We start from the raw sequence: 15,617 nt of genomic DNA on the forward strand, positions 1-15,617 counted from the left end.
AAAAAAAAACATTGTATACAATGATTGAATGACTACCTTTATGGTGTGAGGCCAGTATCCTGTGGTTCGGTGAGAGACGCCCAGAGTTGAAAGAGCATGGCTGGCATACACTTGTGGGCTTGGCACCAGCCAGCCAGCAGGACTATAACCCTCAGATCCTTGAGATGAGACTCTAAAAGGCAGCAAACTCTGCACAAAGACTCCTCGATGACCATATTCATAGTGCAGAGAGCGACTGAAGTTATCAAGAAAAGCCTGTGGGGAATTTAAAACACAGAAGAATCATAAAAACAAAAATCTATAAGAAACATACAGTAAATAGAGTGCTGCAGGGATGACATTTTTGTAGGCCAAACCCCAAAAACAAGTTAGCACTTCTGGTTTTTTAATTGTTAAATGCCTGAAATAAGGTCTGTGATTAATACAAGCTCGAGATATTTAAATGTTTTATTTTAAAACATAAAATACATCAGGACTACCCTTAAGTGATTTTTTTAAAGCTTTAACTTGCTAGTTGCTAACAAGTGGTTAAATGGGCTACAAAGGTTGTCAGTGACATTAAATGTCATCAAGCCAAACTGATAAACTCATCTACTCACTAGTCTGCTTTTACAGCCTCACTGTTTTTATTGTCACACTCTTGCAAACTTTCAGAGAAATTGTTTTTTTTTTTAAGTAAAGACTGAATTAGTTTTTGGAGACATTTAAGTTGTGTGACTGTAGTATATTTCATTTATGGCCTATGTTTAACTTTTAACGATTGTATTTAGGTTTCAAAATAAGGGTTATCATGATTAGCAAAATGTCTAAGAATCTAACTTTTTTGGTCAAGGAGCTTATTTTCAGCATTAATCCAAAAGCCAAATGAAAAATCCTATTGGGATTTTGTCAAGAGAACAAGGGTAATGCTAACTTCCCAGTTGGCTTACAAAAACACATGATCACCGCAGCACTGGATGGAAAACGAGTGGACAAGTAGACATCAAGTAGAGATCTGACCGTAGATGCAGAAAGAGCAGCCTTTCTGGAAGTCGGACGCAAGCAGCGGCCAGCAGAAATGTTGACCACTGCTCCTTTTCCCCTTTCCACCATAGCGGGCAGTGCCAGGCGGGTGACAAGAGTGGCAGCTACTATATTTCTATTGATAGTATCCCATACTACAGATTCAGAGAGGTCTGTAAAGTCTTGCGAGTGGTCCAGAGACCCATCCAGGCTGTTAACAATGAATCCAATATCTTTACCACTGATGGCATCTTTAATAGGTTTGAAGGCCAAGGGCCCCTGACTGAAATCAGCTTCAATTAAAATGGTCTCTACTCCGTAAGTGTCTGAAATGGCTTTGGCAGTGTCAGCCAAGTTACTGATGTCACTGCTGATTAGAATCACACAGATGCCATGCCTTGCCAGTTCCTCTGCATATGCTTTTGCTATTGCCTCTGAAGCTCCTATTGGAAAACAAGGAAAAAGGGGCATTTTTGTTTATTTAAGTTAGGTAAATATCAGTATGCAGTATTATAACATGCATTAAGTATGCATGAATTAGACAATGAAACAAGATGATTATTCACTTTTAAACCTACCACATACAAGAGCCCATTGTCCATATTGCTGACTAAGGTCTCTATGGTACACAAGACGAGGAATAAAATGAAGCCTTATCAGGCTATAGCAGTCCCTCATAAATATCACAGCCTTGCTGACTGTGTAACACGCACCCACGAGCGCGAGCGTTTCCACATAACAACTGCATGATCTGGCAATTTCTCGATACAAAAGCTGGAAGCTGTCAACAGCGGCCATTATAAACTGAGAGCCGTACAGTTATTTACTTTAAATTAGCATCCAATGAAAAACAACTATCTTTTACACTCAACGAGTTAGTTTGCTCTCAACTAGCTTGACTATGTTTGTTAATACGAGTACTATTTCACCAGATTCTCCTCCTCGATCTTGTCACGTCATGTGAATCAGGAAACCCAAAGTCACGTGACACGCTCGCGTCACGTGATCAACACCAGCGTCTTCAGTCAGCGTCAAACTCATGCAAACATCACCTTTCTTCGTGTTCCTGTGGTTTTATCGTAGTTATTTTTGCAATATGCGCTAGAATCAGGAAACCCAAAGTCACGTGACACGCTCGCGTCACGTGATCAACACCAGCGTCAAACTCATGCAAACATCACCTTTCTTCGTGTTCCTGTGGTTTTATCGTAGTTATTTTTGCAATATGCGCTATCTTAAACTTTGCTAGACATGGAATACATTCATACGGTTGTGCCGTGAATCTTATTTTTTTTGCAAATAACTGGTGTTTTATTGCGGATGCCTCAGCTCAGCTGGGCTTGTTTCCATAGAAACAGTACTGCTAACGGATGCTAAGCTGATTTATGTAGAGCTCTGTGCTTTATGAAACGTCCGATTATGAAAGATTTCTAATGTTATGGAAGCGACGTAGCTGATCTGTTTGGACATTTTGTGAAATTATTGCAGGTAATGTTCAAAACTTCCCATGAGCTGTATGTGGAATGTATATTTGTTAATGAGAAAATACAAGCTTAAATGCCAACACTTGAATTCTGAACAGCTCAGTTTTAAGTACTTACATAATATTTAATGACTTAGCTAGCGTATAATGCATTACTCCGATGTAGGGATATGATGTAGCCTAAATGTTATTATTAGTGTATCTATATTTAATATTTTAGCTATATTAGTTAGCTCTATGTATATGTACCAAATATGTATATATGTATCAGATTTGGCCGCACTTGACATGATTCCATGTTTCTTATGATTTGGAAATGGCTCTAATGTGTAAAATTAGTTTTATAGACATATACAAATTGTGGCTACATATTAATTTCGTTATTTTTGTATTTATATTACTGTTTAATGGATTGAGTCGGATACTGAATGAAAAGCAGCCAAGTGTGCAGCATACATGGAAACTCCATCAATACTGTTTTAAGATCATTCCAGGAATCTAAACTTTGTGGGAATATATACTGCATAGACTGAGTATACTTCCCACCTCTGTTACTACAGGTCAAATACACCTTACTTAACACCTTGTTTCTCTAAGCAGGAGATCCCCCGTAGAGAAGAGCTGATCACACCCCCGAGAAGTGATGTCTCAGTTCTCCAGCGAGGATGAGGCAGAGCTCCAGAGCCTGCTGCGAAAGCTCCTGAAAAGTGTCAAAGACAGAATCTCAGGAGCACCATCGGTAGAATGTGCTGAGGAGATTCTGCTTCATTTGGAGGAAACTGACAAGAACTTTCACAAGTAAGAGAAATGTCTCTTCCAGTACATGTTAAGACTGACTGTGATTACCGTTTGTTTGATCCATTTTCATGCCCTCCCTCTGTTTTTCAGCTATGAGTTTGTGAAGTATCTGCGGAAGTATGTAGAGAGCTGTTTGGGAGCGGTTATTGAAGAAGAGACTGAGAATTTAACCAGGGGTGACGGTCATGCTCTGGGGTCTGGGCAGGACACCCATGCTGTTACGAAGAGGACTAGGGAGTCCACACAGTATGTGTTTTTATGATTCCTGTTACCTTGTGTTTCTTGATATGATAAGATGCTTTTGTGGATGTTTGCTCACTGCATGATGCAATGCAGTGAGAAAGTAAATGTTGTCTGGAATCTTTTGAAAATGAAATTAATGATGAAATGCGATGATGAAAGTGAAAGTACCATGTGTTTTCCGATGTAACTAATAAGATGTTTTACTAGATGCATTGCTTTCTCATTGCATGATGCAAAAATATCAGCACAAATGTAATTTTGCAAGTAGTTCGATATAGAATGGTTTCAGAGAAATTCAATTTCAGCAGTTTTCACATTAATTTTCTCCATAAACATTTTCAAAATTCTTTTAGTAAAAAGCTCTAAGTCTTGAAACCAACCAACCATCTCCAGAATGAATAACAGCATTACAGTAACTGATTTTAAGCACAAAAAAAAGGGCTTAAGACTGTGTATTTAATGTCTTCTAGGATAAAAATGAACTACGTATCCCATAAAGCATTGCAAATTACATCAATGAATCAGATAGAACAAGAGGATATAAAACTATTTCAAAATATTATATAAACAATATATTAAGTTTACTGCAAAATACACTATAGTTTAAAAGCTTGGGGGTTGGTAAGATTTAAAAAAAAAAAAAAAATGTTTTTGAAGTTTCTTATGCTCGCCAACCATTTATTTAATAAAAAAAGTAATATTGTGAAATATTATTACAATTTAAAATAATTAGTTTATATTTGAATATATTTTAAAATGTAATTTATACCTGTAATGGTAAAGCTGAATTTTCAGCAGCCATTACTCCAGTCTTCAGTGTCACATGATCCTTCAGAAATCATTGTAATATGCTGATTTAAAAAAAGTAAACAGTAAACAGTTGTGCCGCGTAATGTTTTTGTGGAAACTGTGATACATTAGTAGTGTATTCATATTTATTCAAATATAAAAGTAACTTGATTTTGGATTTATGTTTTCATTGTTACAGAGTGATATCTCTGAGTATGGGTAGTTTAGTGCATCATATGTGCTATTTTAAATCTGTAGGTATAAACAGATGATGCAGACTCTGAAACAGACCATGATGGTGGTTGTGGAATCACTGATCAATAAATTCGAGGAAGATCAGCTGAAGAAAGAGGAAATGGACAGGAAGAGCCAACATGAGCAGTCAAGCAGTCATTACACTGACAACTGCTCTGACAGTGACTCTTCATTCAATCAGGTTGTTGTTGTTGTATAAGTTTAAATACGTTACAGAGGCTCCTGTTGTTTCTTTGACAAGCATATCATCCTGTTTATCTCAGCCTTTCACATACTATGACTGTACATTCATACTATAGACTGAATGACTAACTAATGCAGTGTTGGGGGTAATGCATTACAAGTAATGTGAGTTACGTAGTCAGATTACTTTTTTAAAGTAACTAGTAAAGTAACGCATTACTTTTTCATTTACAAGAAAATATCGGAGTTACTTTTTCAAATAAGTAACTCCAGTTACTTTGTTTCCATGTATTGACTGACAGCTCTGGTGTTGACATGGTGACAGAAATCAGGAGTAAGTGCAGAGGTGTTGTGTGTGAACATGATCTTACTGTAGTTCTAGACTAAATATAAACATGTATTTACTTATCTCACCAGCACAGAAACAGATTCAGCGTTCCTCAAAATGAATAAAAACATTAAAAATGCAAACTTAAAATATGACACAAACCTGCATAAATATGCTTTATGTATTTAATCCCATTTTATTAACCAATGTCTTTGCTACTGACCTTGATCCAACTGATCCAATGATCCAATTCAGCCATACAAATAAGCAAAAATGAGTTTAGATAAACATAACATTTGTGTGTTTTTTTTTTGCTGATCGAAGAGTGTTGAGCTTTCTCTACTTAAGCCTGAGTCTCATTAATATCACTTTTGGTGTTAAAGGGTTAGTTCACCCAAAAATTAAAATTAGGCTGCGTTTTACTCACCGAACAATCAAGCCCAGCCCAGATTTAAAAAGTAAAGCAAAAGTAACGTAATGCATTACTTTCCATAAAAAGTAACTAAGTAACGTAACTAGTTACTTTTTTAGGGAGTAACGCAATATTGTAATGCATTACTTTTAAAAGTAACTTTCCCCAACACTGCTAATGTCTTTGATTTCAACACGTAGAGCTATGCATTTATCAAGCATGAACAACTGCAAGTCATCGCTGAGAAGCTTGACCCCGGTAGACCACGAGAGGTGAAAACTCCTCTGATACACCCACTTCCCATAGTTTCAATTGTAGAAAGAGAGAATTGTCGTTCTGATTCAGAGATGAAGCAGTCATCCTGATCTGTTTAATTGCAGGTTCGCTTGGAAGCTTTGCAGTCATTGTGCTATGCCCCTCCCTCTGATGTCCTGAGCTGTGAAAGCTGGACTGGCCTGCGCCGAACCCTCTCTGCTGCGCTCACTGACCCTGACCCTGAGCTCAGCGTAAGAGATAAGTGCTAAATAAGCACTGACCTTAGCCATGGCTTCAACAACAAAATAGTTACCTTAGCAACTTAATGTGGAAATACAAGGGCCAACATTTTCAAGCAGTTTCCAGAGAATTGGAACAAAATAATTGTTTACTGAAAAAACAAACAAAAAAAAAAACATTTAGTTTAACTTGATGTACTACAATAACTAAAACTGAAAATAAGCTATATTCATTTGTATTTTTAATATATACTGTGTAGATAAAAAAAAAGAGAAAAATACACAAGAATGACTAAAACGTATAAAAAATAAAAAACTAATAATAAACTAATTCAGAATATAGATTAAAAACAGTATCATAGTAGTATCTCAATGATGCTTAAACTGTTGTTAACATGTCATTTTGCTTTCACAGGATAAAGTCCTTCAATTTTTTGCAAAAACATTTTCGTCTTCTCCGTTAAATGTGACTAAGGATGTCTACAGTAGCATAGGTAGTATCTTAAGCTTATTTTAGCAGTATGAAATATGTTTTAATATTCAGTATATACGTGAATGTACAGTCCGTCAGTTCATTTTCATGAAGTGTCAACATCTCTTTTAAGCGAAAAGCTTGGAGGCTCATTTCCTCTACCATAAGTTGAGTTTTCCCAGCGGCTCTACAAGTATTGATGCGAACAGACCAGATATGGCCCATCTCCTCAAACAAGTATGTGACATTTCCTTCCTCCTATGAATAAAGCTAAATAAAGTTTAAGTGGCTTGGATAAAAATATGAATAAAGTTTCGCTTGCTTGTATAAAGATGAGTTTCTTTCTTTCTGGTCATTCTAGATGCGATTAATGAATGACTTTCAGAAGGAAGTGACAACATTTTGGATACGACATCCAGAGAAGTGAGCTTCCACATTTCAAACACATTTCCCGAATATTGTATGCCTATATCTTGATTGTGTCAGATTGGCTTGAATATGAATGACTTTTTTTTTCCTGTGCTCTAGGTACATGGAGGAAATCATTGAGAACACCCTCTCTCTTCTCGCTCTGCATTCTGAACAGGCCATGAGCAGTCCCGGCTCAGAGAAATCCCTGGAGCCTATACACTTAATCTCTCTGCTGGATATCAAAGCCACCTGGTTTAAGAAATGGATGGTGAGCCAACTTTTTTTATTAAAGAATAAACAAAACCAAAAGAACAAAACACACACACACATCATTTTCTAAATTAGTATTTTTGAATTTTGACTTTACGTTCCAGGAAAAAAAGGAACATGTCTTGAATATATCTTGAGTTTTTTTTTCTTATAATAATAATAACTATATTAGCATCTACACCAATGGATGATAGTGGTTTGTTTATTGTAAGCACACACATGCTGCACATGCTTTAAATTAGTAAGGATTTTGATTGCCTGTCAATATTTTTTCGTCATTCATCAGCTAGAAAAGCTGTCAAATCACTCTGAAAGTGTTCTCAGCAATATGTTTCCTCTTTGCTATTATCGATATAGTTTGGATTTTTAAAACTTCACAAGTATAGTTATCTTTCTTGGTATGAACGGACCTTTTACACTTAAAACAGGTAAACTCAATTCAATATACAGTATATTCTCTGAAATTCAGTTTTAAAGTTATCTTTGTTTCAGGATGTTTAGGTATGTTTACTGGAAAATGACAAATACTGATTACGAAAATGTGTTTTTAAACGTATATTTATATGTAATACTTTTAAATTGATGTCAAAATATTGTCTTCTAGCATGGCTACTACAGCAGAACCGTTGCCTTAAGACTTCTTGAGAGGAAATACAAGTCTTTGGTGAGTTATACCATGTAGTTATACCATGCAGTTTTATTATGTAAAACAGTATAATAGACATTTCAAACAATATTATGCTACATTGTTATGACATGATTTTATGAGCATGTTTAGTGGTGTACATCTAAAATCTGAATACTAAGCACAGTATTCATGCTGTACATTGTAGAAATTGTAGTATGATAATATTCTATTCCAAACATAATCAACATTCACTGGCTGGTTTAAATGAAATGGGCAAAATGCACAGCTTTTTTCAATGCTAATAATAGTATATATATTCAAGTTATTAATTATGGATTTTATGCATCCTTTTCACCAGATTGTTAATGCTCTGCAGCAGTGCATTTATTACTTTGATTCCTGTGGTTCAGTTAAAGAAGAAACTTTGGAAATTATCCACAGCTTGGAACATCAGCAGATTGGTACGGTTGAACTTTTGCCCACAACGTGCACATGTAGTATCATACTTTATCTGACAACCTGGCTTATGTTTTCCCCCTGTGTGCTGTTACAGACTGTCCTCTCATGGTGAACTAGCTAGATTGTCATTGCTAGAGATAATTCCAAGGGTTTGTGAACTTATTGTGAAGAACTTTCCCAGAATTCTGGTTCTGTATTGTAGTTGGAAGACTCACATGGGAAAAAACACCCAAACATATACACAGTATTGACTGATTGCGTTATCTTCTGCTGTTTTCACAAGTCTTAGCTACCAGACTTTCAAACCACCCACAGTTGTAAAACATTCATAACACATCAGTGGTATTCGAAATATGCTTGTCTAGTTTCTGTGATCAGGGCCAGTTTATGTGTGTTCCACAGAATAGTCACTTCGGTTACTCATGTAGTATTACTTCAGATTTCACATGTCATAAGGGTCAATTTTTTAAAATTGAGATTTACACATCACCTGAAAGCTGAATAAATAAGCTTTCTATTGATGTATGGTTTGTTAGGACAATATTTGGCCGAGATACAACTATTTGAAAATCTGGAATCTGAGGGTGCAAAAAAATCAAAATACTGAGAAAATCGCCTTTAAAGTTGTCCAAATGAAGTTCTTAGCAATGCATATTACTAATCAAAAATTAAGTTTTGATATATTTACATTAGGAAATTTACAAAATATCTTCATGGAACATGATCTTTACTTAATATCCTATAATCTATAATTTTGACCCATACAATGTTTTTTTTTGGCTATTGCTAAAAATATACCCAAGCGAATTAAGACTGGTTTTGTGCTCCAGGGTCACATATTCAGTGGAATCAATCTGCCTAATCTTTATAAGGTCAAAACACTTGTAAAATCTCTAACTGGTGAATATCATAGAAACTTGTACAGGTGACATTTAAACAACAACAAAAAAAAGAATGAAATACGTTTTGTTTTTAAATATATATATACTGTATATATTACATTGTTCCATCATTTTCATGGCAATTCAGCACATTTCCATCCACAAATTCTCAGTAGTTCAATGTATGCAGACATTTTACTGTTGCTTTTTAAAATTTATTTCTATTATTCCTAATGAGTATTCTCAATAGATAATTGCAGTTTATTTAAATCAGCATAAATTAAATGAGGTGTACCACCACATATCAATACTCACAATATAAATAATACTTTGCAGTAATAAATACTATCATAATTGAGAATGACTTTTTTGCATTATGAGAATCGGTGGAGGAAATGTACTTAATTGTCATGAGAATTATTAAACAATGCAAAAAAAATTGTTAAAATTAAAAATTCAAATAATATTTAAAAGAATATTTTTCTTTATGCTTTTTATATAACAATATAATTTAATCGTTTTATAAATTTGATGCAGTATATAATTTGATATTTCTTTCTTTTGATCATGGAATGCAGCAAATAACCCTAACTACTTTCTTCTCTAATGCTTTTTAAATATTCAACCTTTCTGCACTCAGGTTTTTTAAAGATTTAAATTTGTATTTCAGTGCTAATTTAGAAACAGGAGGTCACATGCAAATGACTGAATCCATTTAGAGCATGCTCTGCGAATGAGTTGTTCTTGTGTTTTGCCCTTCAGGCCCTGCTCGAAGAACTCTCTACACTTCTAAAGAGCTGGAGTTTGTTTATTTCATTCACTCGCTGTGCGTGCTCGGGAGGCTTGTGATGTACACTAATGGAAGGAAACTTTTTCCCATTAAAGTGAAGAAGCGGAGAGGTAGGTTTAGAGGGTAGGAAACAAACCCAGGTTGTGGGTAATGTTTGAGAAGAACAAGTCTGACTCACTAATCTATCTATATGCATGTGTAATTTGTCGCCTGTTTCAGATCCGGTAACTTTGACCGACTTGGTTGTGATTCTGATCAATATCATGTACCAACACCCAAAACCATCCTGCGGTGAGACGACACATGCAGGTGCGTCATAAGAGTACTAGAGTGATAAATTCTGATTGACTCTAACTCAAAAACTCAACCACGCCTGCGTCTTAAAGTCTAAGCGTGTGAGTTTTATGACAGTAGTTATGTAGATGTTAGTGTTAATAGGTGTGTCAAATCATCCATCTCACAGTGCCATTACTATTTCAGTACTAGGATAAGGTTCTGTTATATCTTCTTCTGGTTAATGAACTTACTCACTTCTTCGGGAGAATAAATTACTCCGCCTTATCAAGAAAACTTACAGGGCTGCACATTATAAATTAACATTATATTATTATGTGGGACTGATTATTAATTAGGATGTTTATTTTCACCAAAAATGAAAATCTGTTATTGTTTACTCACTCTCATGTCATTCCAAACCTTTATGACTTTCTTACTTCCATGGAACACAAAATGAAAAATGCACTTTTGAAGAATATCCATGTTTTAATGTTTGAAACCTTCAATCCCCATCTATTGTAATCGCATCAAAAACAGTGACCCTCAGATCATCCAACATTTCTCATTTTGGGTTCCACAGTGGAAAGAAAGTCTTACAAATGTGGCTCATTCTCAGGTGAACCAGGCTTTAACCAGGTAGCATAAAGCACAAATCACATATTGAAGCACATAACATTTTTAAAAGAGTTAGGCTGTATTTTCCAGTTGTTGTTTTTTTTTTCTTGGTTTGTCCTCACTGGACCGTTTGTGCTGCACTTTAAATCATTCACTTAACTGAGTTCTGCAGTAACACTTTAGGCCAATAACAACCAGGGTGTCCTGAAGCTCCTAACGAGGTATCACAGAGGGGTGTATGTGTGTGTTTGTTTGTGTGTATACTCTAGACTCCCTGTCCCCCACTAATCTTGTGATGGAGGTGTTAAGGACCCTGTGTGACCGCACTGAGTGTGCTGTGGAGTGTCTCTACCAAATTCCTGTTATAGAAACTCTGCTGGCTCCTGTTATCACCCTACTCAAAGGAAAGCTGGTCAGCACAATGTGAACACTCCCATCAGCACATAATCAAGAGTCTAGACATGATTATGACATCATTCTAAACCGGGCCCTATTCTACAATTTTATATATATTGTTTTCTTTGAATTTATATTGAAAAATTAGTGAGACAAGTAGTTCACACTTTAGTTCTTCACAACAGGAAAAGTTGCTAAATACTGTATAGGCATCTATATACTAACAATGGAGGTTTTATGTTAATATGACATCAATTCCATTGAATTTTATTAGTTTATTGTAACATAACAACATACTGTGTATCTACAGTCAGGGCCATCCCCGTAGATCCTTTTGAAAATTAGTGTACATGTACATAATTTTATAAATTCTTTATTTTGTAAAATAACAGAGACCAAATGATACATTAATGTCAGATGGATTCTATAGCAACTTTGTGACAGAACTTATAAGAAAGGAATTGATGTCATCTCTATGACGTATCATCAAGGAAAACGTAAACAGAATATTTTTTACAGTTATAGCACTACAGAAGAAGCCTGTTAATTTAAATCTTGAAATAAAACCGTAACCTTCTATATAACATCTCATCAGAGACCTCATCTGCAGCATTTTATATGCATTATACTGTTCACCTCAAGCATTTTCAATTTGTCTTTTGTTGCAGCCCAAATTAAATTCCCTAGAAAGTGCCTTGACTCACATAGCAGACACGCTGGCGAGGATCGCTACCACTGAACGAGGTTTATCACTCCTGCTTTATGACAGAAGTCTCATCTCGGCCGAGGGTGAATGGTAAGTAAATCTAATTTTGCTCTCAGTTTACATTCATTATTTCTTCTTCCTGCTAGTGTCATCTCGAGCTAGTCGGCACTTGTGCCATATATATCATCAGCATGCACAGATGAAAAAATTAGCTTCTTAATAAAAGAAAGGAACCTCTGACACCTGTGTCTTCAGTGACATGAGTTGCAGCATACTTTGTGAAAGAAACAAAAAGTTAAATAGAATAGAATAGAATAGAACAGCCCAGTTTGTCAACCACTATGGTTGTATACCACCATTCATTTGGCCATACCAATCCAGCAGTTAAAAGCACAATCTCTATTACAAAAATAATATTCAGAGATCCAGGTACTTTAATATGGTATATAAGTATAATAATTACTTTATTGTAATATGTTCCGTTATTTACACAGTATTTCAGCTGCACATGTGGTTGTGCAGTTTACCCAGAGGCTGTTGGCAAAAGAGCTGCATTTGTTCAGCGAGCTGGAGATTCCTCCTGCCGTGAGCGGGGCCTTCATCTTTGTCTGTCGGCAGATGTACAACACCTGCGAGGGGCTGCAAGTTCTACGGCCATACAGCCTGCATGAGTGCATCGCTAAAGCCTGGAGAAAGGTGACCTTTATACACACTAGCCTCACTAAGGCCTCACTTGTTGGCTTTAAACCTACAGTCGTCCAGTTATCCTGTCAATGATTATATAAAAGCCAGGATTTCATCATATTTAGTCTTGTCTTTGTCTCTGGTTGTATGAGTATTATGAGGTCAGTGGCACAGAATTTTGGTAACTTTAATAAGTAATCCTTTTACCATAGATAAAATAACTCATGTAGTCTGTCATTGATGTTGTCATGTCACTGACTGGAACACATCATTTACTGAATTGTATGATGAATTTTTGTCTGGGAGTCTGACCAGTCCCTTCTCATACTGACAAATACACTATTGTTCAAAAGTTTTGATAAGATTTTTTAAAATGATTTTGAAAGTCTCTTATGCTCTCCAAGGCTGTATGTATTAAATAAAAGATACAGTAAAAACAGTAATATTGTGAAATGTTATTATTATTATTAATAAAAAATAAAATAATAATAATAAATATATATTAATAATAACAATAAAGCCTCCAGTTTTGTTCTTTTTAATAATAATAATAATAATTATTATTATTATTATTATTATTTAAAAGAACTGTTTTTCTATTTGAATATACTTTTAACATGTCATTTATTCCTTTGACGGCAAAGCTTAATTTTCAGCAGCCATTACTCCACTCTTCAGTGTCACATGATCCTTCAGAAATCATTCTAATATGCTGATTTGGTGCTCGGGAAACATTTCTTATATTATTATTATGTTGAAAACAGTTGTGCTGCCTAATATTTTTGTGGAAACAAAAATAAATAATAAATAAATGGTTCAAAATAACAGCATTTATTTGAAAAAGAAATCTTTTGTAGCATTATAGTAAATGTCTTTACTGTCACTTTTGACGCATGGAATGTATCCTTTTTTAATTAAAAAAAAAGAAAGGCCAAAACTTGCTGACCCCAACTTCTAAACAGTAGTGTTTCTCCTGGTGTACATTTCTCAGCTTTAAAGCTTAACTTAATTTGTGTTAATTTCACTAAAACATGTTTAGTGAGACACTTTACCAAAACATGAAAAACTGCCTATTAAAAATTTATATTCTGTTATTATCAGTCCTCTCACAGCCAAAATAGAGCCTCCATTTGTTTTTTAGCTTATTCTAGACAGCAGCTTTAGAGCCTACAGTGTATGTTCCCAAAGCAAAACAGTATTAATTTTGGAAGAACTGCTGATCGTCCATTCTGTGGGCTGTGTGAAGAGGATTTGTAGAGTACAGAAGAAGCAGTAAAGTGATATGCCGTCAATAATGAAACCTCCCAGGGTTCCCCTGCCTTCATAAGGGCGAGTTGGAGCGGCGTGAGGAATCACCATTGCATTCATCGTGCCATCTCATTATTTAGCCTAAGGGTTTAAATGCCGTGTTGCAGTCCAGCCTGACAGTGAATTCTCTTTCCCCGCAGACAAGCTCAATGTCGGAGAGAGTTCCCACTCCTGTTCCTGGAGCTCCCCCGGCGATCGCTTCCCAGGAGCTGCAGAGCGTGTGAGTATGCCTCCATCACGCCTCCAGTGTCCTCTTGTTCCTACACAAGCTGTTTGTTTCTGTGCTAAACTTGAGCTTGGCCTGCCAGTGCTGTTTTGTGGAAATAAATCAACAAGAACAAGAAATAATTAGCATTCTTGCTGAATCTTTTGTCTTGGTTCTGCAGGGTGGCCTGGGAAGAGATGCTCTTGGACAATCTGCTGAATTTTGCTGCCACACCAAAAGGACTGCTGCTCCTCCAACAGACTGGAGCCATCAATGAGTGTGTCACCTACATGTTCTCAAGATTCACCAAAAAACTACAGGTATTATAATCAGATGCCACTTTCAAAAGTGTTGTATTCTGACAGTAATATTAGTGGCTAGTGATACTTGAAGTAAGGGGATAGTCCACTCAAAAAAAGAAAAAGTAACTCACCCTCAAGTAGGGCTGGACAATAATTCAATATCAAAATGTATCGCGATATAATTTTTTTTCAATAACGGTGATATGATTTTTAAACACATTTCCGATATTTCTATATAAATTTCCCTTACATTGATTTATTTGTGGAGTTTGACTTGAATAAACATGAGCACTGCACGTTTCAAAATCAAAACACGTCGCGGGTGTTTTATATGAATGTATCTCTGAAGGGAAAGGACTGTCTTCAGAAAAGTTTCGATGGCATTTTCATTTTATCTGATAAAGTAGTTCATGAGCGGAGCTGCTTTGATTACAGCCATTACTGGGGAAACCGCTAGTTCTACCACTCTCAAAGCGCATCCTGCTGGCAGACAATCAGTTTGCATTTTCAATAAACCCATCTCCAGCAACATGTTTTTGTTGTGGCTCTTTGTTTTTTCTGCAGCAACTCAGAGCACTTTTCATACTCTTTATACTGGCTAAAGCACATTTGTTTCAATCTACAAGAATAATCAGCTTACACTACCAGTCAAAAGTTTTTGAACAGATTTTTAAGTTGTTTTTTTTAAGAATTCTCTTCTGCTCACCAAGCCTGCATTTATTTGATCCAAAGTACAGCAAAAACAGTAAAATGTTGAAATATTTTTACTATTTAAAATTGCTTTCTATTTGAATAGATTTTAAAATGTAATTTATTCCTGTGATCAAATCTGAATTTTCAGCATCATTACTGCAGTCTTCAGTGTCACATGATCCTTCAGAAATCAGTATAATATGCTGATTTGCTGATTATCAATATTTAAAACAGTTGAGTAGATCCAAAGATCCAAAGATCAGCATTTATCTGAAATAAAAAGCATTTGTAACATTATACACTATTCCATTCAAAAGCTTGGAGTCAGTATGATTTCTTTTTCTTTTTTTTCTTTTTTTTTTGAAAGAAATTATAGAAATTAATACTTTTATTAAGCAGGGATGCTTTAAATTGATCAAAAGTGATGATAAAGACATTTACAAAAGATTTATATTTCAGATAAATGCTGCTATTCTGAACTTTCTATTCATCAAAGAAACCTGAAAAAATTCTACTCAGCTGTTTTCAACATAA

The 15,617-nt window shown here is 35.4% G+C and overlaps 2 protein-coding genes across 2 annotated transcripts in view; one reads left to right on the forward strand and one right to left on the reverse strand.

Moving 5' to 3' along the window:
* LOC107716911 (inactive hydroxysteroid dehydrogenase-like protein 1) overlaps positions 1-1,925 on the reverse strand; it is a 3,912-nt gene extending 1,987 nt beyond the window's left edge. The window contains exons 1-3 of the mRNA XM_016523533.1: positions 1,581-1,925; positions 1,000-1,445; positions 37-255 (exon numbers count right to left, since the gene is read on the reverse strand). Of these exons, the coding sequence (XP_016379019.1) occupies positions 37-255; positions 1,000-1,445; positions 1,581-1,800 (885 nt within the window). The 5' untranslated portion in view covers positions 1,801-1,925. The remainder of the gene's footprint in view (positions 1-36; positions 256-999; positions 1,446-1,580) is intronic.
* Positions 1,926-2,282: 357 nt separating this feature from the next.
* The window catches only part of LOC107716900 (protein broad-minded-like), a 41,570-nt gene continuing 28,235 nt past the window's right edge, over positions 2,283-15,617 (forward strand). Inside the window, exons 1-19 of the mRNA XM_016523521.1 lie at positions 2,283-2,490; positions 3,086-3,283; positions 3,374-3,529; positions 4,574-4,751; positions 5,694-5,765; positions 5,874-5,999; positions 6,403-6,481; positions 6,593-6,696; positions 6,821-6,882; positions 6,988-7,138; positions 7,745-7,804; positions 8,127-8,229; positions 9,871-10,008; positions 10,118-10,207; positions 11,059-11,201; positions 11,854-11,981; positions 12,386-12,587; positions 14,024-14,103; positions 14,270-14,408. Coding sequence (XP_016379007.1) covers positions 3,129-3,283; positions 3,374-3,529; positions 4,574-4,751; positions 5,694-5,765; positions 5,874-5,999; positions 6,403-6,481; positions 6,593-6,696; positions 6,821-6,882; positions 6,988-7,138; positions 7,745-7,804; positions 8,127-8,229; positions 9,871-10,008; positions 10,118-10,207; positions 11,059-11,201; positions 11,854-11,981; positions 12,386-12,587; positions 14,024-14,103; positions 14,270-14,408 — 2,166 coding nt within the window. The 5' untranslated portion in view covers positions 2,283-2,490; positions 3,086-3,128. The remainder of the gene's footprint in view (positions 2,491-3,085; positions 3,284-3,373; positions 3,530-4,573; positions 4,752-5,693; positions 5,766-5,873; positions 6,000-6,402; positions 6,482-6,592; positions 6,697-6,820; positions 6,883-6,987; positions 7,139-7,744; positions 7,805-8,126; positions 8,230-9,870; positions 10,009-10,117; positions 10,208-11,058; positions 11,202-11,853; positions 11,982-12,385; positions 12,588-14,023; positions 14,104-14,269; positions 14,409-15,617) is intronic.

The sequence above is a fragment of the Sinocyclocheilus rhinocerous genome, unplaced genomic scaffold (genome assembly GCF_001515625.1).
Source record: "Sinocyclocheilus rhinocerous isolate Xijiao unplaced genomic scaffold, SAMN03320098_v1.1 scaffold1874, whole genome shotgun sequence".
NCBI classification, from domain to species: domain Eukaryota; kingdom Metazoa; phylum Chordata; class Actinopteri; order Cypriniformes; family Cyprinidae; genus Sinocyclocheilus; species Sinocyclocheilus rhinocerous.